Here is a 20,769-nt window from a genome sequence, read left to right on the forward strand (position 1 = left end):
GGCATCAGATACAGGAGATGGGGATCTGGGGAAAGGAGAGAGAGAGAAATAGCAAGTGTGAGCTATTTAGGCTTGTTTCAGTAGGACAAAGCAGGATTTCAATAATAATTAATGCCACTATTAAAGATACTCATTTAGATTGTAAGGCATCTGGCACTGGAAAGGACACAGTGAAGGTACTTGTGGCCATTAAACACACACAATGTTCCATGTTGTTGTTCTCCTGGTAGTGATAACCCAGGACAGCTTGAAGAGAAACCACAGCCCACTCTCCCACCCAGTTATGTACAGGGATTATCCTATACAGATTACCCCTGCAGGTATTCCAGCACTGCCTTGGCTCTGTGTTTGGAGAAACGGCCAAATCCACGCCTAGGGAGCCTATGAATCTCAAAGGCAAAACTCCAAGGAAGCAGGTGAAAAATGGGGTTCATCAAGCTTTACATTGCCCTTCCAAATGATGTATGATGAGCATAGAAACATAGAATAGTTTGTGTTGGAAGAGGCCTTTAAAATCTTTCTGTTCCACCCCCTGCCATGGACAGGGACACCTTCCACTAGCCCAGGTTGCTGCAAGCCCTGTCCAACTTGGCCTTGAATGTTTCCAGGGATGGAGCAGCCACAGCTTCTCTGGGCACCCTGTGCTGGGGCCTCACCACCCTGCCCACCAAGTACTTGGTTAATAAACATCATGTTTGTTTAGCAGACAGAGACCAGTGGTCTTTGCTTTTTTCATAGTTACCTGGCTGGGTGGATGCACCCTCTGCCTTGCTCAGACAGTTTTCTGGACGTCCTAGGGCCTGCTCTGTTCCTACAATTTGGCTGTAGTTGCCGTTTCTCTTTTTTTTTTTCAAAGGACAAAAGCTTTGGGAAAGGGAAGATAAAAATGTGAGGAACTTGCTCTCCTGCAAATAATCCACTCCCATACACACTGAAACGCTCGTTTTGCAGTCCATTAAGCTCAAGTTAATGCAGGTAGAGCATGTCTGGCATCGAGAGGATGGTAAAGGTTTTGGGCTTTAATTTTACTCAGATGGAAAATCCTACACGTTCCTGGCTGGTGTGGGCACTTCTGCAGCAGAGCCAACAGGCCCCGCAGGAAGCTGAGGCCAAGGTTAAAGCACTGCTAAGTCAAGATGCGACGATACCCAAAGAAGCAATTTCCCATTGTATTGCAGCTCTTCTGGCTCTTTACTGGCATGAATAGAAACTGCCAGCGAAAGGGGTGCGTGGGGACCCATTGGAGCTGCAGATGGCTTTAAATCTCCCCGAACTTTCCCTGGATTCAAGGTTATCCTCCTGGCTTGCCGCAGGCCTGCGCACTTGGGCTAATTGCATTTCCAAACAAACAGGAGCGCTGCCCCTCCTGGCCCTGCCAGCGTGAAGGGAAAGCAAATGGAGACGTGCCTGGGTAATAGAGCCTGTTTGTTGTCATGCTGTGAAGCTCCATGGAATATTTTAGTCCTTAAAACATCCTAAATCCCATTGGTTTTGTCAGCAGCATGGGAAACAGTAAATGGGAGGAGGTGCAGGAGCCTTGGGCAAGGGAGCAGGGGCATGTAGGGAAAGACAAGCCTTAAAACTTCCCTGATGGTGAAAGAGTCTCCCTGTGGGAAGGGACAGCACAGGAAAAGCAGAGATACCACAGGGCCCAGGAGGTGGAGATACCACAAGTGCCATGAGATGGTGGTTTTTCCCTGACCCAAGGGTGCCAAGCTCCTCTGGGGTGCCTCTGAGAAGATCCAAGGCTGGGCTTTAGCTGGAGCTTGGGGGCTGACACATCATTTGCAGTCCCACTTCTCACCAGAATAGTGCCAACATGGGCTACATCCTCCTGGATTTGAGAAAGTGGATCACAAACCAAAGCCATCATTTCCTAGGCCAAAGTGTCCCAGTGTTTGTGTGCTACCAGTGGCTGTGATGCCCTGCAGCAGAAATACAGGAATTCTCTTCTGTGAAACCATGTCAAGAGGAGAAATAAGAAGTTGCTGAATGAGAGACAAGATCCTGAGGTGTAGGTCAGTGTAGAAATAGAAATTCATGTGGATGCATGGATGAATTCCTGACCAGGGAAGCACACACACATCCTTTGAAGAAGTTACTCCAGCCAGGCTTGGCCTGTTGCCCCTCTAACCCTGAGCAGGGTGGGCAGGAGGTTCTGAGAAACCCACCTGCACCACAGATTTGTTCTGTCATTTTGTCAAATACACTCTTCGACCAGTATTACCCAGCCAGGGGCATTGGGCCTTAGTTTTTGAGACTAAAGACACTATTTTGAGAATAAAAACACCTGTAGGAACACAACACATAGCAAAGATTTTGTTACCTCCATGTGCAAGGGCCACCAGTGGGCAACAGGGAAGCCTTGAGGTGTCCCAGCCTTGAGGTGTCCCAGCCTTGAGGTGTCCCAGCCTTTCTGTTACCTTTGAAGAGAAAAGCAGGTTAGAAAACATGAAAAGAAGGAAACATGAAAACAACAGAGCCACATTCTCTTCCAACAAACACAAATTTGGACCAGAAGCTGCTCCTGGAGAAGATGCAGGGGTAAAACTTGGGCTCATGAGAGGATGCTTCATCCAGCACCAGCAACACCAGAATTCTCTCCCCATTCCCATTGGATCTTAAAAGCTCCATTCCCCACATGAAATTATTCCCATGGGTATGAGCTAGAGGTCCCTTATCTGCTTTTCTCACAATTACTTGGTGATAAATGTATGATAATCTGCACCATTACTCTGACCCTGGAACCCTGTGCCTTTCACAGGTAAAAGTGAACTTGGTACTTTCCCAGATGTTATTAGGATGCACCAGGTAATATTGGCATGACAATGGCTGGAAATGCAGTATCAGAAGGATAGATCACACCAAAACCTGGCCCAATTTAATGATATTAAATTAGTGCACAGCCTCAAGTTCCTGAAGAGGAACAGCTGGTGTAAAAGTCATGCAACTATCAATGCAATATCTTATGAGTCTTATTCTTACTATTTTCTACCAACCAATGTTTCATTCCTGCCCTGCAGTGGAAATGCTGCACGATACAGGGCAAGGCCTTGCTTACCTGCAAAACAAGGGCTTTATTACCTGCTCTGAAGTAGATCATTTCCAGTGACAACAAGTGGTACTAATAAAGTTGGGGGCCAGCAAATCTCAGGGAGCTGGGTGTCATAGCACTGCAAGGGAGAGCTAACTTTGGGAAGGAAAATGAAATGTTAACCAAAAAGCCATTTCCAAGAGAAATAGTCCCACTGTACATCATCAGACTAATAAAAATTACATACAGTCAGGTAACAGAAGGAAATTCTTTCTTCTTTTGGTCACAAATCATTTTAACCCCATTTCCTCGTGTTCTCAGGCTCAGGACACAATTGCAGGCTTCTATCAGTCTTGTTGGTGAATTTATGCAGCAGAATTTATGCTCACCTACTCCTCATCTCAGTCCTTTTCATCAGTGAATCACGGAAGCATTAATTAACTTTTAAGAGGCAGATAGTAGGTTTGTTTTTTCTTTCGTGGATCACTTAATCAAAGGTGGGCCTGAGTTGTTCAGTTTTAAGTGGAAATTCAGAAATGGAGAACAGCCACATTTCCAGGTTGTGCTTTACATACCCAGCAGGAAACATTTTAATATAAAATTTTAAAGGAAAAGAAGGGACCTAAAGAAGCATCAGTTTCCACAAGAGGCCCAGCCTTCACCAAATCTTCAGGAGATGCTTTACAAGTTAATTTTTTCTGGAAAAATAAGACCTACAGTGACTGAAAAGGAGCAGAACTCTTTGGAAAACTTGACTAGAGACATCAGGTCATGGGCCATGTTGGCAGAAGATGGAAAGTCTGGAGATGAGGGCTGCTCTTTGGCCTTGGTGATTGAGGAGTGACGAGCTCTGAGATGGACTCCTGCACAGTTTTGGACTGTGGGGAATCATAGGGTGGTTTGGGTTGGAAGGGACCTTAAAAACCACCCAGTTCCAACCCCCTGCCATGGGCAGGGACATCTCCCACCAGCCCAGGTTGCTCCAAGCCCCATCCAACCTGGCCTTGGACACTTTCAGAGGTGGGGCAGCCACAGCTTCTCTGGGCACCCTTTGCCTCACCAGGGAAGAATTTCTTTCTAATATCTAATCTAAACCTGCCATCTGTCAGTTTGAAGCCATCACCTCATGCCACTGAATGGCTTGTGCAGAAGTAGGTTGAATGTTCAGGGTGAACAGATGTTATGGGTCCATACAAAAGTTCCATTCATTGTCACTGAAATAATAAACATTGTGGGCTCAGCACTTCTGAAAAGTCAAGTTGGTGATGTTTTCAAGACTGACATCCTGAACTGAGATGGGGGAAACCAAAGTGCCCCAAGTGCAGGGCTTGGATGTGAATAACTCAAGGGCTCTGGCACAGGCAGGGCTGGAGCCTGGGTGTCTCGGGATCCTGACCTCAGTGCCAGCCACCAGGATGAGAGAAGATGCACAATCATAACAGAATCACAGAGACCTCTTGAGATCATTGAGTCCAACCTGTGACCAATCACCATCATTTCAACTAGACCAGAGCACTGTGTGCCACATCCAGTCTTTCCTTCAACACCTCCAGGGACGGGGACAGGTAAGACTAAAACCAATGAAGGAGAACTCCTTCAAGGCAGAACAGACCTCTGTCTTCTCCTCAGACAAACCTTTTGATGGACCCTCCCAAGGCACAAATCACTGTGTGTGTGCCATCTTTCTCAATGAAACATTACTACAATAACAGATCTCAAGTGTCCCCTGAAGGCGCAGGGCTCGATATTTATAATCGCTTAATAAACACATGAGAAATGGCAGAGTACAGCCCTACATAATCTATGTGCAATGATCCTTGGTGACAAAGTGTAAGTGACCAAATCCCTTTCCAGGTCTAATGATATTTTGCTCTAGTAAGCTAGTGATATATCTCATATGGCAAAAATAAAGCACTCATGCATAAAATTAATACAGTAAGCTCTGAAGTCATAAAGCTTTCACTCTGTGATATATTAGATGGGAAAATGACCAACCTGTAATTCAAGTTCTTCCAGTACCTTATTCCCGACAGGTTGTAGGGTCACCTGGGCATTGCATGATCAATGCAGGCTGTTCAGAAGTGAATGAATTGCTAACCAACCAGTTCAGGGGCCCATTAGGGTCACGTGCATGAAAAGCCCTGTGAGGACACAGGTAGCAGCTTCTCCTCATAGAGGTCAAAAGTTTCTCTTCTTTCCAAACCTGCATCAGAAAACTCACAGCAAATTGCTTCCATCCATTTTCTTCCCCTTATTCCTTCCCAAAGGGGTCATGATGAAACCAAAGGCATTTGGTCCAAGTGTACTTCCTGAAGTACCTGGGGCCTCTTTCCCAGCAAGCTTCCCTGCTATCTATCAGCAGAAATACAACTCCCATGTAGGCCTTCAATAAATTAGGAACAATTTGCTAGAAGTCCTCAACAACATGCTCCAGCAGCCTATGCCACACACTGCTCCCAGAAACACCACCTTATTTTTCCACTCCTGTGAGCCTCTGCCACATGTCACACACACCAGCCATCCCAGCAGAGTGGCAGCCTGGCTGTTGGCTGTCTCTGAGGGGCTGGCCCATGGTTCTGGCCTCGTGTGCTCTGGCAGACTCACTCATCACACACTGCACAGCCCCCCAGGAGCTTCTGCAGTGCCTGGGGGTTCTGCACCAGTGTGAGCTGCTGCCCAGGAAAATGTCCCCAGTCACCTTGAAAGAGTGAGGAACCATCCAGAAAGTGAGAGCAGGGGCAGTGAATCAACCAGCAGTGTCACGTGTCAGCAGCTGAGAGAGGACTGTGAAAATGCATTGTCACTGCAAAACCTGCTTCCTGCAGCACCCTGCTGGGGCCCAGCTGGGAGCAGGACATACAGGGGCAAACAGAAAACCCCTTTGTAAAGGTATCACAGAATCACCATGGACTGGTTTGGTTTGGAAGGGACCTTAAAGACCACCTCATTCCACCCCCTGCCTTGGGCAGGGACACCTTCCACTGTCCCAGGTTGCTCCAAGCCCCGTCCAACCTGACCTTGAACACTTCCAGGGATGGGGCAGTCACAGTTTCTCTGGGCAATATTATTACACTCAGTAGTGTCAAATACTGACTTTACCTCTCTGCAGGTGTGCTACATACCTGTTCATTGCTGATTGCAGTAACTCAGGGATCAGAAATCCAACCCACTGACAGTTTTTCAAGGTCCTTCTGTAAGAGCACTGCTTGCTCCAAGCGGTTGGGAGAGGGATCACACACAAGGACACCCTGTAGACTCCATCGTTCTGCAATCCATCCCTTGTTTCAACCAGAAAAATAATTATCCTTTGCATGTGAAATGATCAAAGTGCTTAAAAAAAATCAAACTCCAGCTCCTCAATCAGGAACGCTGCCAGGCTATCGAATCAATAGGTTGTTAGATACTTGAAGTATGGGAACTTGTGAAAGCTATCAAATGATTTCTTTGTTAATAAACTGCTACAGTAATTACCATTAGAATAGAAATGGAAAGATATGGATCAGAAATGGAACACTGTGAATGGTTTCTCATTAAGTGAAATTAAAGCCCATGGGATTTTTTTCTTTTCTTTTGGCCATAATTCTGCAATATTTGAGGTGCTCATGCACTCAGCTTTCACCTAAATATCAAGACAGTGAGCCTTCAGTATTGAGATTTTTTGCTCTACCTCCTCTCCCCCAGTGGCAGAGTGGGACAGGAAATGGGGGCTGCAGTAAGTTCATCACAGGTTGTCTCTGCTACTGCTTCAAACAGGACATGGGGGGAGCCTGGAGCAGCTTCTCCTGCTACCAGAACCTTGCTGTGCAAACCCCCTCCACACACAGACAAGCCAGCAGGAGAGTACCATGACCCAAATTACTAACTCGCAAAGGTCTGCTGTGCTAAAACATAAGGTTTCACTTAAAGAACGTGGCAAGCTCCTCAAATCATAAACACATCAGGAGGCAAAACAAACAGCCAGCCTGCTCCACCCCTCCCACTTGCCACTTGCGATCGTTAATAGACTTTTTGAGTAATAGATTTTTTGCAGTGAAAAAGCTTGACCTTGTCTAAAGTGCAGGTCAGAGACTGCAGTGAGATACTCACAGGGTTCAGCTTCACTCCAATTAGCAGGACAGAAGTGCTGGCTTCAGGGGGAGGAGGGAGAAAACTTGCTGCAGGTGGAGGAACAGTCTGGCTGTCCAAGCTGCCTCAGCTGCCCACACAGCAGCCCCAAATACCCTGACATCACTCCTCCTTTTTACTCTGCCTTAGCTGAGAGCACACAGGCTCCTTCAGGATGCACAGAGTGTAATCTAATCGATGGAAGGAGCAGGTCTCAAAAACACCAACTCTTTTTATGAGGAAAAGAAAGGTTGTGAAGGCTGGAGAACACCTGAAAGGTATCATTGAACATCTGCAAATCCCACTTTACCTGTAGTACTTAGACAGGACAATACTAATAGCCCCACAACTTTGCACATACAGAATTTTAAGTGATTCCAGACCCTTTTCCAGACCTAATGTATTTAATGAAATTGGTTGTCTTCTACTAGCACATAAAGAAAAAGGAGGGAAAAAGGACTAATGGATGTACATTAACCTTTTGGTACTAGATTTCCCGATACCAGCTACTAATGCAAAATCCATTAGAGGGAAATGTCTGGGAACCAGAGTGTGTAACTGCTGTAATGCAGTGAGGAAGCCTGAAATCCTGAAGTGGGCACAGCAGGGACAGACACCTTTGTAAAGGTGGTTGCAAGTGCAAGAAGATTAAAGAGAGCTCTCCAGTCTCTTTGGGCAGAGAAATGCTGCAAAAATGTGTCTGGAGTGGTGAAGATTTGGAAACTGAGCTTTGCAGTTGCCCCTTTAGCAGGAGAATTTTGTTTCTCATCCCAAGGGCAGAGCTTTGAAGCCCCTGCATAAAACCTCTTCTTTTGCCACACAACTGCTGATGGGCAGTGCAACACCACTCCACACACACATGGGCTCCTTCCCGGGTCCTTGTGCTGGCCTGGGCAGCACCACAACGATGATCTCCATCCTCCAGCAGGTACAAAATGATCTTTTTCAGATCATCTTTTTGAAGGTGAAAGAAATACCAGCAGCAGCCTGGACACCATGAAGCAGGAACAGAAGAGGTGGGGGTGACCATGGCATTGAAGAGACAAAACAGCCTCAAATGAATGGTGCTCTGCTTTGGAATTGCAACATTTAAGTGCTTTCCTTACAGGACTGTGAAGAGAAAGGGGAGAGAATAAGACCAGAAGTAAATATTATCATTTAATACATAAAGGTAGTTGAAATAGTCACTTTAATATGCACTACTTCTGTGTGGGACTATGCAGCGCATCCCAAGGTCTGGTTATAGCCTCTCACCTACCATGGTCAAATATTATTCTCATGTCTGTAGTGCAAGTGCCATATTCAATTTAACACATCACTGTGGTGCCATCCAGAGACTGACCCAGAGCCAGGACTACCTTGCCTGGCTTTCAGTAGGAATAGTGGTTTCTTCTGCCTCATGGATCTTACAGAGCTTGCCCTGTGAATGGCAGGTACCACAACCAGGAGCTGCTGCATCTGATCACTCATTATTTCTCTGTGAATCTGCAAAGCCTGGACCTCCATTTTGCATTCACAATCTGTCTTTGCAGTCCAAATCCTGTTTAAAGTAGCTGACTGCAGGCTCTCTGTGTCCAAACCTGGTCCCAGTGGATGGCTGACTACAGCTGAGCTCACTGTGCCCCTACTTTGTGCACCCAGACTCCCTGCACTAATAAGGCTTCCTGCTGAAACACATGGGCCCTGTAAGGAGGAAATAAAAGCAAGGTTATGAGCTTTTCCTTGGATCTGCCAAATGTAAATGGAGTGCAACAAGACCAAATCAAATCCTGGCCCCTCTTTTCCCCCCACTTTCTCTGCCTGTTGATGAGGTCATTCTCAGTAGTGGCCTGCCTTGCCAGCAGGGCCAGTTGTGTCCCTTCCCAGGGAAGGCCCAAACACCTACCCAGCTCCTTGGGCAAGTCCGGTGTCCTGACATGGGTGGGAGGGCAAGTCTGTAGCTCACAAGACTCGAGGTGGCAAGGGACAGCCACTTCTAAGCCCCAGACACAGGGTGCTGCACACACCACAGGAACTGCTGGTTCTGTGTGGCAGTTTGCCCATCTCTCCTTACTGAGCCAAATTCAGTTTCATTAAGTACTCTTGAAAGAGGCCACAAAAAGCCATCACTGGATAAAAACAAGTGCTTGTTCCCGGATGTTTCTACCACAGCTTGTGCAACAGGTACACAGCAAGCAAGGAGACAGAGACCAGAAACCTTGTACTGTGAGGGGACTGAGCTGGGGGAACATCTGCCTCCAATTTATCAGTTAAACAAAACAGTGGCTTTTAATTTAATAAAAACCTTCTGCCTACAACCGCAGATAAAATCATTCAAGCTTGGCTGAGTTTAAAACCAGGACCTGGCACCTCTTCAGAAGCACGTTAGTGAGCTTAGGGTAGAAAATCTGCCCATTCTGACAGACACAGCTGCTGGGACCCAACTGTGGAGAGCAGGAACAAAACATCACACGGGGCCAGGCTCCAGACCCAAAGCACAGGGGGTCGTGGGCAATACTTACATCAGTAACAATATTCTTTGTGTGAGGGCTGTAAAATGGTGCATGCCACTAAGGGTAGCTGGTTTGAACCCAGGGTACATCAGCCATGCAGCTGGCCCTGACTTTATGCAGCCAACCTGAGAGCACATGAAGGGGTTCAACCCGGAGCACAGCCTGGCTCCTTTGCCCTCTCCCAATCCTACCATCTCCTGCTCTTCTAGAACAAGCCTGGGGGACACAGCCAGGCAGAGCATATGGCATTACACTGCTGCACAACATAAAACAAACACAGGGGAAGAAAAAGATCCAGCACTGCAGACTTATTGAATTAAACATTATTGTGGCTAACGCAATCAATAAAGCATTGATTGCATTATCCATATTAATATTTAATTCAATTAAAAGGCACACCATTTTTTTAAATGTTCCTTCAGATCTTTTATGCTGCAGAATTAAATTTTGCTAGACCATGAATACTAGATAGACCCAAACTATAGATGAGCTGAGTTTTCCCTGACACCAGCTGTTCAAAGCTGACCTTTCCAGCAGAGCAGGAAAAAACCATTTTCCCAGTCAGGCTGCTCTGGCACCCACTACAAACACTGCAGAGAGACTGAGACCCCCCTCAGGGGGATGTGGAGTGCACAGGTGTGTATGGCAATTGAACACCTCAATCCAGAGGCCTTCCTATCCAAACCAAGCCCCCAGAAGAGGCAGCCTCACACTTGCTCCCCCACCAATCAGTTTGGCTGAGATTCAGTAGTTTGCTAAACTAGCAGGAAATTAACCCAGCCCTGCACAACCTGAAGGAATAAGTAAATTTTTATCAGTTCAGCAAGCTGAGCAAGACAGCCAGCTTAGCTGCTGCTTCACATTCCATTTTTTAATAGCTATTTTAACCCTGTTCTCACTGTGTATGTTTAGCTGAGGGGCTTGTGAAGGGCAGCACTGCTCTGCAGCACTGTCACTGCACAGGCACAGCCCCAGGCTGAGCTCAGGCCTGGGAAGGGACTGCTGCGCTTTACAGCTGTGCCCATCGGGAGGGAACCTCTCCCTCTGCAGCACACTTGACATGCAGGGCAGATGTTGTAAGGCAGCCAACAGCGGTGCTGCACTGGGAACTCCTCCCAGCTGTGGGGCAGAGCACCTCCAGCGTCCACTGGAGCAGGACATCCCAGCCCCATCCCAGTCCCTGCTGCAAAACAAGCCCTGGGTAGAGCCACCCCAGTGCCTGTCACTGCCTCAGCACCTCGGGGCAGGGAGTGACAGCAGGGCCTCGCACACACGGCAGGAGCTGATGGCTCTCTGCTACTTCATCAGAGCCGATCTCCTGCCAGGAGGTAAATTGAAGCACACAAAATGCATCTTCTCCATGGGAAAAAATAAATAAATAAAGGCGGGAAACGTCTCCCCTTTCCCCATCTGATTACACACAAAATGTTCTTCTGCTTTTAAGGGCAATTTAACACTGGTTAAACTACCATTAATTTAAATCAAACAAGTCTGAAAAGATAGAACATGCTGCACTGTTATTAAAAACAGCTGAATCTTCATTTGTTCCATTGAGACACTGCTGCCCATTTCCAAGCCAATGCTATCTGGCTGTCCAAAGACCTCTTGCTGCAGTTTTTGAGCTGGTTTTTAAGCCTGCTTTCTTGGCCTTTGCAACACAATGCAGCCCACTTAGTTATCAGAGAGATTCAAACCCTCCCATCAAACTGCTTTTTCTTGCACAGTGTGGGAGAAAGGCAAAAAACAGGACACGGGGCCAAACTGATTAATAGCAATCACTGTGGCATCACATCCACCCCGTTTCCAGGTGATCCTCCAGCACTGAAGCACAAAATAGCTTGAGTAGGAAAAAAAAGAAGCTTTGTTCTGCTGTGTTTCATGGACCTGTCCTCAGAGAGTTGCCAAGGCACTGCTACCCAGTCTTTGCTGGCAGTCCAGCTGATCCCTAGGGCAGGCCAGAACAGCTCCTGCCCAGCAGCTCTGTCAGCACTGCAGGGCTGGCATCTGTAAACTGACTTTTCCCCTTCCCTCTTCCCACCCTGGCAGCAAAGCCAGCCCACAGGAACTGAAAGCAGCACAGCAAGCACAGGCAGGGGGACCAGATGATCCCTGTTTATACATTTTCCCCAATAACCCACACCAATGTGTAGTTTTACAGAAGGCTGTGGCTTCTGTGCACAGAGCTTTGTCCTGAGCAGAATGTTTGCATGAGCATCATTAGCCAAAAGGCAGATCTGCTGGAAGACTGCAGCAAAAAATAACAGCTCCAGCACAAGTTTGGTCTTAAATAAGACACTGGAACTAGGCAGGGAATACAAACAGCTTCAATCCCCTGCCTGGCATTATTCCTTCCATTGAATTAACTCCACTCACTCACTCCTTCCATGAGCCATGCCCAAGCTCATCAGGGATAACCATGTTGAGTCCTGCAGAGGCAGTCAGGTCCAATCCCTGCTCAGAGCTTGGGACAGAGCAGGAGGGGGGCTTTGGTTCAAGCCCCACAAAGGCTGTGCAGGTGCCAGATGGGTGAGGCACCTGCTGACATCTTTGTTACTAGAAACATTAAAGTCTTTGGACCATCCCATGCTTGGCATCATTCAGATGGAGACTGCAAGACAACACAGCAACAGCACCTCCTGGGCATGCCAATTCTAACCTGAGAGCATAAACAGCCACTGTTTGGATACTACTTGGCTGCCTATGGTTTCCCTAAAACACTTGAAGAAATATTGCAATATCATTCAAAAAGATCATGCAGTATTTATTAAAAATATTATCTTCTATTAACTATTAGAGGTGTTAAACTGCTGTCACTGAGCCCCAGACACTGCTATTCAAGGTGATAACAAGCATCCTAGATTAATTAATTCATTATGAGAAACAATTTTCAAGGGAAGATGCCTGAAAATCGTTAGCCTAAGGAAGAAATTCTTCCCTGTGAGGGTGGGCAGGCCCTGGCACAGGTTGCCCAGGGAAGCTGTGGCTGCCCCATCCCTGGAAATGTCCAAGGCCAGGTTGGATGGGGCTTGGAGCAACCTGGGATAGTGGAAGGTGTCCCTGCCCACAGGGGGTGGAACAAGATGATCTCTGGGGTCCCTTCCAGCCCAAGCCATTCTGTGATGCACAGTATTTTTGATCCATAAAAATATCTCTAAGCCAGAACACTCCAGAAGTCTTGTACTTCTATCTTTGCAAGAGAGATAATGATCACTAGATGATCTTTATGTTCCCTTCCAACCCAAACCATTCTGTTTCCATGAAATGCCCCAATCATCAGTGCACATTAAGTACATGCAGACTAGCAGGAGAATACTAATATAAATTCACATTACATCACAGTTCTTTATTAACCTTTAACAGATTGTCTTTGATTAACTCATCCACTCCCTGCTTCAGGCTATGCCAGGCTACTGTGATGATGTGCCATAAGTCTCTCACACTGCTTGAAATACCTCTTCATATTTTGAGCCTGCTTCCTACCACGTTCCTTTAACAGACCCTTGGGTTTGGACTTAGAGATCATGTCTTTCTGTCTCTTCTACCTGCCCCTTACCACATGCCTCATGATTTTAGAATCCTGCTTTCAGGAGCCAAAATCCATCCAGTAGATTAAGGGACTTGGTCTATCCTGGTTTATCGAGTGCTATCCCTCTGCTTTCAACAATTAGCAAGGGCAAATGAGGCAGAGCCTGTGTCACTGACCTCTACTTTTGTGTACTTACACAGTGCTTCAGTAGTGTTTGGCACCTGCTGTAGTTCTGGCATCAAATCTACTGCGAAGCTCTTCAAGCTACATCTACATAAGATGATCACACTCTGAATCCCTGCAGAGACCTGAAGGAGATGGGGCCAGAGTTAATCTGGGGTAAAGATCTCCCCTCAGTATAATACGGAGGGATTCTTAATGTGATTTGATAGAAACTCTGCTTGATAACATAACTCAATCCAAAGGAACATGGAAGAGGTGGCTTAAAAAAATATTAATGGCAATTTTCTAACAGTTTCTTTTCATTTGCCAAGGAAAAAATGGCTCTTAAAACCAGTAAATGTGCTGCCTCTACTTTAGGACATAGAACAGGATTACTGCTAGGCCAAATTTTTTCCTGGTACAGACCAGAAAAGCTCCATTCTTTAGAATTTTTCAGAGATTCACCGCTGCTTTTGCAAAGAATAGTGCATGAGGTTTATTGATGTGCTATGAAATGCCAAGTTAAAACGTGCTCCAATTGTTAAAACAAATGACCAAATTCACGCAGTATCGACTCAGCATCTCATTCGCCGCCAGTTTATCTGCACAAGAACCCAAACCACATCTATCATCCCATGGGCTGCTCCATGTATTAATGAGCCCTGCATCCAGCAAAGAGCAGCCCCTCAGTCTAGCATAAGGGACAGACCAAGATACTCCAGCTACTCAAGGTGAGAAGGTGTACCTGTGCTACCTGCAGTGTACCAAGTGATTACAGAGCACACTGAAAACTGGCACGGGACCTCCAGTGGCAGTGGTTACAGAACACAGCTCTCTTCATCTGCAAAAGCAGCTCTTGGGGGTGAAACATCATCCTCAAAGCTGTACCAAGTTCACAAAAAAGAATTTTCATTTCCCTGTTGAGATATGCATGGGACATGCTCTCATTCTGCAGTAAGATACTCCAAACTTACTGCACACAAAAAGTTTAATTATTAGGAGCAATACAAAAGCAAACACAAGGAACTTTGGTTTATCCCACAACTATCATCCTTATTGTGTGTTATTACAAGACACCATTTTTCAATTATGAATTCACAAGACATTACATCAGAGCACAGAGTGAGTTCTGACAATAACTTACAACAAATTATGAGAAATATTGTAACAAATATGAAAGAATCAAATACTGCTCCAGCATAGCCAGCTGCTTAGGTACAACTGTGCAAAGTGAAACGTGATTCTTTTGTGATCATTCATTTTTTTTTAACTTGAAGTAACCATGAGAGCCAACCATCCATATTTACAGAAATATTTATTATAATAATTCAAGAAGGATCCCGATGCTTACAAACCTTAGGAAAATAGAATCAAATTCAAGTTACACATTTACAGCTTGAATGACTTCAGAAGTAAATAAAGCATTTCTCTTTCTACAAAAAAGTAAATTTTAGACCAAGATTTTAAAATATAGTGTTCCCAAAATTGTCTGCTTCCACATGAATTCACTAGTTCAACTCTGATTTCTACAACACTTATTCCATATCAAAAGAATTTCCAGCAGAATTCAGTTGTAAGAAGTTATAATACAATCACATGTCACCTGACAAAAGAGATGTCTACACAGGTTCAAATGCATAGAGTGTCTTTTCAAATACAAATTCTGGCCTGGGCAATCTTGATACACACAGTAGATCCTTGTCAATGGATATTAAACACACCATAAATAGGGTCTATTGTCTACAAATCAGAAAACAAAAGGTCTCACTTTGCAAAATCTTAGCTACAAAATGTCAGTGATTACTCATTAAGAATTTATTAAATTAAATGCAAAAACAAAGGACACTAAGTAAGTCAAGGCACATTTTTCAATTATCTCTTCCACTGTATATTCATTTATTTCAGCATATCAGCAACCTCAGTAACTCACTTCAGTGCTCAAAGCTCTCCTGAATCCAAAACAGGTCTCAGCTTCCGACCAGCATCTACCAGAGCGTTCCAGCTGCTCAAGATTCCCCACATTCTGAAGCCTTGCTCATGAGGGGCTGGCACTCATTTTACAGGCAGGAGCTGAAATGACATCACACAGTCTATGAGCCAGCTGGAGGGGGCCATCCACACCTTGCCCTGCCGAATTTTCTCGGGCTTGAATTTCGAGGTCCCGTCGTAGATGACATATTGAGTGCAGAACCTCTGGTCAGAGCCGGGCTCGGCGTGGTAGGACACTGTGTTGATGGTCTGGGTCACGTCACTGTCTGGCTTTGGCTGCCTGACCAGAACTTGTCCTCCTGCTGCTCTGACCAGCTCCAGGAGATCACTCTTCTGGTGATGTTTGAAAGAGCCCAGAAAATAGAAGTAGCAGCCATCAAACAACTTAGGCAGCTAAGCAGAAAGGAAAAAAAAAGAAGTATAAATACAGGACCTTGCAGCAGACAGGAAAAATGTAGAAAGGAAAAATCAGAGCATTAAAAAAAACCCAAAACAATTTAAAATAACCAACGCTGGAAACTAGAACAGTAACTTAACATGCAAACTTGCTTACATGGTGAATTCTTGCTTCAGTTTACTTTCCAGCACAACAGGGTTTGAACTGTGAGTTAGGAATATTTACAGCTACTGTTGCAGTGCAGTTAATGAATTCTCCAGTGTAATCCAGCAAGTAACCAGAAATGAACACAGTTAAATATAAAACTGGCCCTAAATGGAAAAAAATAGTAACAAAAATTTTTCTTTCAATTTTCACAACTATGTTCTAAAGCTGAGCAGAGAAGGCCAAACCAGCATCACTCCCTGTCCCATCAGCTTCCTCCAGGAATGCAACACAGCGTTCCCCTGACAAGGTTAGAGCAACACAGAATCAGAGACACATAGCAGAGAAAACTGACAGCTTTATGGGTGTTCACAGTTCTTTGGATCACCTTGCACCTAATCAATTTCTGTACAGGACCACATTAAAATTTTACATCTCCTGCACTTTCGCACGTGGCAAAGGGCAGAGCTGCTCAAACCAAAGGTCATTAATATGGGCTGTCTGGAGCAGTAAAACCCACCAGCTGTTCTCTGTTGAGCCTCCCTCTTTGGGGGCCACCTTGGATTTCATACTTCTCTTCTTGTTCTCGAGCTGAGCTTTGCAGACAGGCTTGTACCCCTACAAAAGTGCAATAAAGAAGGCAAAAATTAGAGAGCCCAGGTTTAAAAAGAGGCTTGCACATTATTTTAGGGACTAAGGAGTCGTGCTGACATAAAATAATCAGCCACAATGCAACACATTCAATCCACATAAGCATCAAAGCTTGTGTGCTTTGGCAATTTGCTTTTAAACTCAAAAAAATTTATAACAGTGGCTGGAGATGAGAGTGAGATGGAGAGAAGTAATATCACCCTAACATCAGTGCTATAAACACTAGGAATTATTAGCTCTTCCTCTTACCCAGTAAAGGTCAACCACTTAATGTCAAACGTCAAATTGCTGATCATTTGGAAGCTTGAAGCTGGCGTGTAGAACCCAGGCTGCAGTTATGGAATGGAAGCAATTGCCTGATAAAGAGCAATTACAAAGCCAGCACAAAGCTGCTTCTGAACAGCCACGGCCTCAAATAACAAATCAGATGGGATTTCAAGGTCTCCAAGATCAGCAGGAACTGAAGATTTATGCTGGGATTTAACACTGGCATTCACTCCTGTTACCACTGGTGCATAATGAGATTGTCTCTCAGAGTCAACATGTTTTTACCTTGTTTTAAGGCCTGTTATTTTTTCCAATAATGGGCTGATGCTAATGTATCCATAACGTCCCTCGAGCACTTCCTGACCTCACTGTGGAGACAGGAATTGCTGTGGTCACCCACTCAAGGAGGGAATGTTCTGCCTGAACGTACATTGCACTCATTAATAAAAATTACCCAAGAAAAAAGTTTGCAAAGCTGATTTTGGAAATGGTTCCATGAGGATTTACAATGTGGACAAGGCTGTAGCTTTTATAGCACCTCATTCCTTGCACAGTGTTTCTAATTCAGGTAACTCATTTGCACTGGGCAAAGATGGAACCCACGGCCTGAACAAAATCAGAAAGGAAATATGAGGGATTGATCCTGAAAAGGAATAAGCCCAAGGCTATGACAGAAGTCTCACTGACAAAGGTACTTGGATGCCATGGCAGTAAGAGGCCAATATATGAGTATCTAACCCAGAGAGATCTTGAGATAAAACTCTCAGTAATATGCTGCCAGTTCATACCAACTCACAGAATGCAATGGGAATTCACATTTTAGCAGAAGTCTTCCAATGTACTTACATCAAAAAAGATAAACCCCTACAGAAAACCACAACTGGCTGAACACTACAGCAAATGCCTCCCTCCGTGTACAAGTATCAGATTGATTATTTGCACTTGTTCATTCCTTCAAGGAAAAAGAACATGAACTGGAAGGGCAAACCTGGTCATATATTTTCCAGAAAGGCAACTTACATATTCATTATTGATAACAGCAATGAATACTGATAACTTAATTTCAAGTACTCGTAACTCAAAAATAAATCTAAAAGCTATTTCACATTTTATTTATTTATTTTAAATCACCACAATTCAACAAGACTTCCCATGTCAATGTGCCTCTAACTTACACTGTTATTCTTTCTTTCCAAGAAAATACAGATATTAATGGGTGCTACTTACAATAAAGGAAAAAGCCTCATTCAGTCTTAGGAACAGAACTGTCCATTCATTAAGAGCAAGTTTCATTTCAATCTGCCATCAAAAGCTCGATTTCAAGGACTTTCACTACAGAAATGAGGTTTTTATACAGTAAGTACATCACAGATTGAGCATCCAACGCCAGCATCAGTAAATGAAGCAACTGTGATACAAAAGTAATAAAAGGCTGAATGAATACAAAAGACTACAATGTCTTTTTGTAGTGCTACTTGTATGAAAAAAATATAATAAAGTCAGGAAAGTGACAAGATTAGTGGAATGTCTGTGTTAGAGAATGCAAAATCAATGCTGTCTGCTTTGCACATGTATGTCAGTCCATCCTACACTGACAGACCCTCCAAGGAACCTGAATCCTCAAAGTTCCTTCTCACATGTAATGACAATCCTCCCACAGAGCGAGAAAGACTCATCTACCTGTGCCCTGTTTTCTCTGTGTCTGCAAGAAGCATAAGACAGTCACTTGTTCCTTTCAAATACTGGCAATGTGAACAGCCCATTCCCAGCCAGGGTCTGCATGACCAGCCTTCTCATGAATTGTAACTTCCCTTCACCAGCTAGAAACAGGTCAGATCTGTGTCTTAGATTTGTGGCACAAAAGCCACATATTCCAGATAGGATAAAAACCCACAAACACAGGTTTTCAATGCCCAGGTTTTCCTTTACCAGAGGTATGCTGAGAGCCAACACTGTTAGGCCTACACACACATACACACCCCTTTGTGGAGCAGCCAACTCAGGATGGTTTTCTGGTGATGGAAGAAGAGCATGTTTTCAATGATCAAATGTATTTTTCATGCAAGCAGCAGAACTTGCTCTGACCCATGGGTTTTGTCATATCTGATAGGTAGGAACCACTGCCTTCTGGAACAGTTGTGATCAGAGGCATTTCAAGCCATCTCCTCCAACACAGGGGAGAAAACTGTACAGAACTGTACAGAAAGTCACTGGAGTCCTCAGGCTCAGAACACCTGGTGTTTCAGGCTTCAACATCCTTCACAGCAATCCTGCCATCAACAGCATAACCCCTCTGAACTAAGACAATCCCTTGGAAGGAGGCAAACCAACAGGCACCAACAGGAGGGAAGAGCCTCAGGCACGTGGAAATGAGCCCAACGCCACATTGTGCCACCAGAACCACAGTCACCTGCAGCTCAAAAACTGATGCAGTACCAACCAAGGTGTGAGGAAAGTGCCCACAACAGTCAAGGAATATCTATCCATGAGGGAAGGCTTCCTAACTAGAAGAAAGCAAGCAAAATAATTTCAGTGATAGAGGCCAGTATGTCCTTTAACTGCAAATGTTGTTCAGACTGATTTCTTCCCACGTTCCTCATTTCTCTTCAGTGACTCCTGCACATCCTAGATTTTGTATTAAAGAATTAAAGGAGTCAAATACTAAGCCAAAATAACAAAACAAAAAAACCCAAAGAAACAAACAACAAAAACACACACACAAAAAAGAGGGAAATCCACCTCTGTTTTCATACTTGAGATAAAATGACAGAGGGCTCAAGTTGTGTTTTTACCTAATACATTATGCATTTGTCTAAACAAAAGGTTATTTTCCTGTTCTTTTCCCCCCCCTTTCCACAAAACTTGCCAAGCCACTTGCTTCTGGATCACTAATTCTGTGCTACCCTTTTCAGGTGCAGTGGCTCCAAGTGGATGCAACAGCCCACGTGAGGTTCTCAGAGGGGGCATCCCCAGCCTTGGATGTGTTACAGTGCTGTTTGGAAGCAGCAGCAATGCAGCAGCTTTATCATTCTTCCAAGAGATGGCACAACCACCACAAGGTGATCTTGTGCTAAAAACAATAATATCTCCATACAAACACTTTTTTTTTTTTTTTTTACAGCTAGGGATTTTATTTTCTGTGAAAACTGAGTGCTAAATTGAGTCCATTCAGTATAGCCCAGGTCCTTGAGTAGGCATTGTTAATTTTAAAGCTGCTAATGTGTATAAGTGGCTGGATAACATGACAATTCCCTTCTAACAGTCTCTTCAGCCAACTAGTATCATCCCAATTAAGGGGACATATGAAAGGAAATCACAGAATCCCAGACTATTCTGAGTTGGAAGGACCCACAAGGATCATCGAGTCCAACTCAAGTCAATGGCCCACACAGGGGATTGAACCCATGACCTTGGTGTTATTACAACCAAGTTTTAACCAACTGAGCTGATCTCCAGCTCTAATAAAACTCAATGCTTTACTTACAAGTATATAATTCTGCTGCCTTTACAGGGGCTTTTCCAGAAGCTCTTCTGACCTTACAGTGCCCTTTGACTTCAAACAGGAGCCCTTTTAAATTGTTTCCAAAAAATGAGATTAGGCTCTCATTTGCTCAGCACTCTGTTGGAAAGCCACCAGTGAGAGCACCTGATGCCAAGACCCTGGTCAAGTGAATGGACTCAGAAAAAGATTTGCTAGCATCCTAATTAAAAAGTGATCAGGGCACCATCAACGCTGTGCCACCTCCCTTCTTAATTGAGATGGATATTAAAGTAATTATGCAAAAAAATTTCAGAACACTACTGAATTTTGGAAGGACAAGAACAGCCTTAAAGAAGGTCTCTGAAAATGGAGGGGAGAACAAACTTACATTTCAGAAGACATCTGTAATTTTAGGAGGGAGTAGAAAACAAGGTCATGTTGTTTTCCTCCACAAATTTGCAGTCTGTGCATTCTTTACTGGCAAGCCTGACTAAAAATCTAGTCTGTTCGGTTACAAAATAA

The 20,769-nt window shown here is 44.6% G+C and overlaps 1 protein-coding gene across 5 annotated transcripts in view; it reads right to left on the bottom strand.

Moving 5' to 3' along the window:
• Positions 1–14,616: 14,616 nt before the first annotated feature.
• Positions 14,617–20,769, bottom strand: part of BARD1 (BRCA1 associated RING domain 1) — a 45,944-nt gene continuing 39,791 nt past the window's right edge. For 2 of the 5 annotated variants that reach the window (XM_071562121.1, XM_071562120.1), the window contains 2 exons: positions 16,369–16,466; positions 14,617–15,700 (listed from right to left, as the gene is read on the bottom strand). In XM_071562121.1, coding sequence (XP_071418222.1) covers positions 15,371–15,700; positions 16,369–16,466 — 428 coding nt within the window. In that variant the 3' untranslated portion in view covers positions 14,617–15,370. Of the gene's footprint in view, positions 15,701–16,368; positions 16,467–17,993; positions 18,175–20,769 lie in introns of those variants that run through there. The other 3 variants (XR_011698399.1, XR_011698400.1, XR_011698401.1) reach the window with 2 other exon arrangements.

The sequence above is a fragment of the Pithys albifrons genome, chromosome 8 (genome assembly GCF_047495875.1).
Source record: "Pithys albifrons albifrons isolate INPA30051 chromosome 8, PitAlb_v1, whole genome shotgun sequence".
Taxonomy (NCBI): Eukaryota; Metazoa; Chordata; class Aves; order Passeriformes; family Thamnophilidae; genus Pithys; species Pithys albifrons.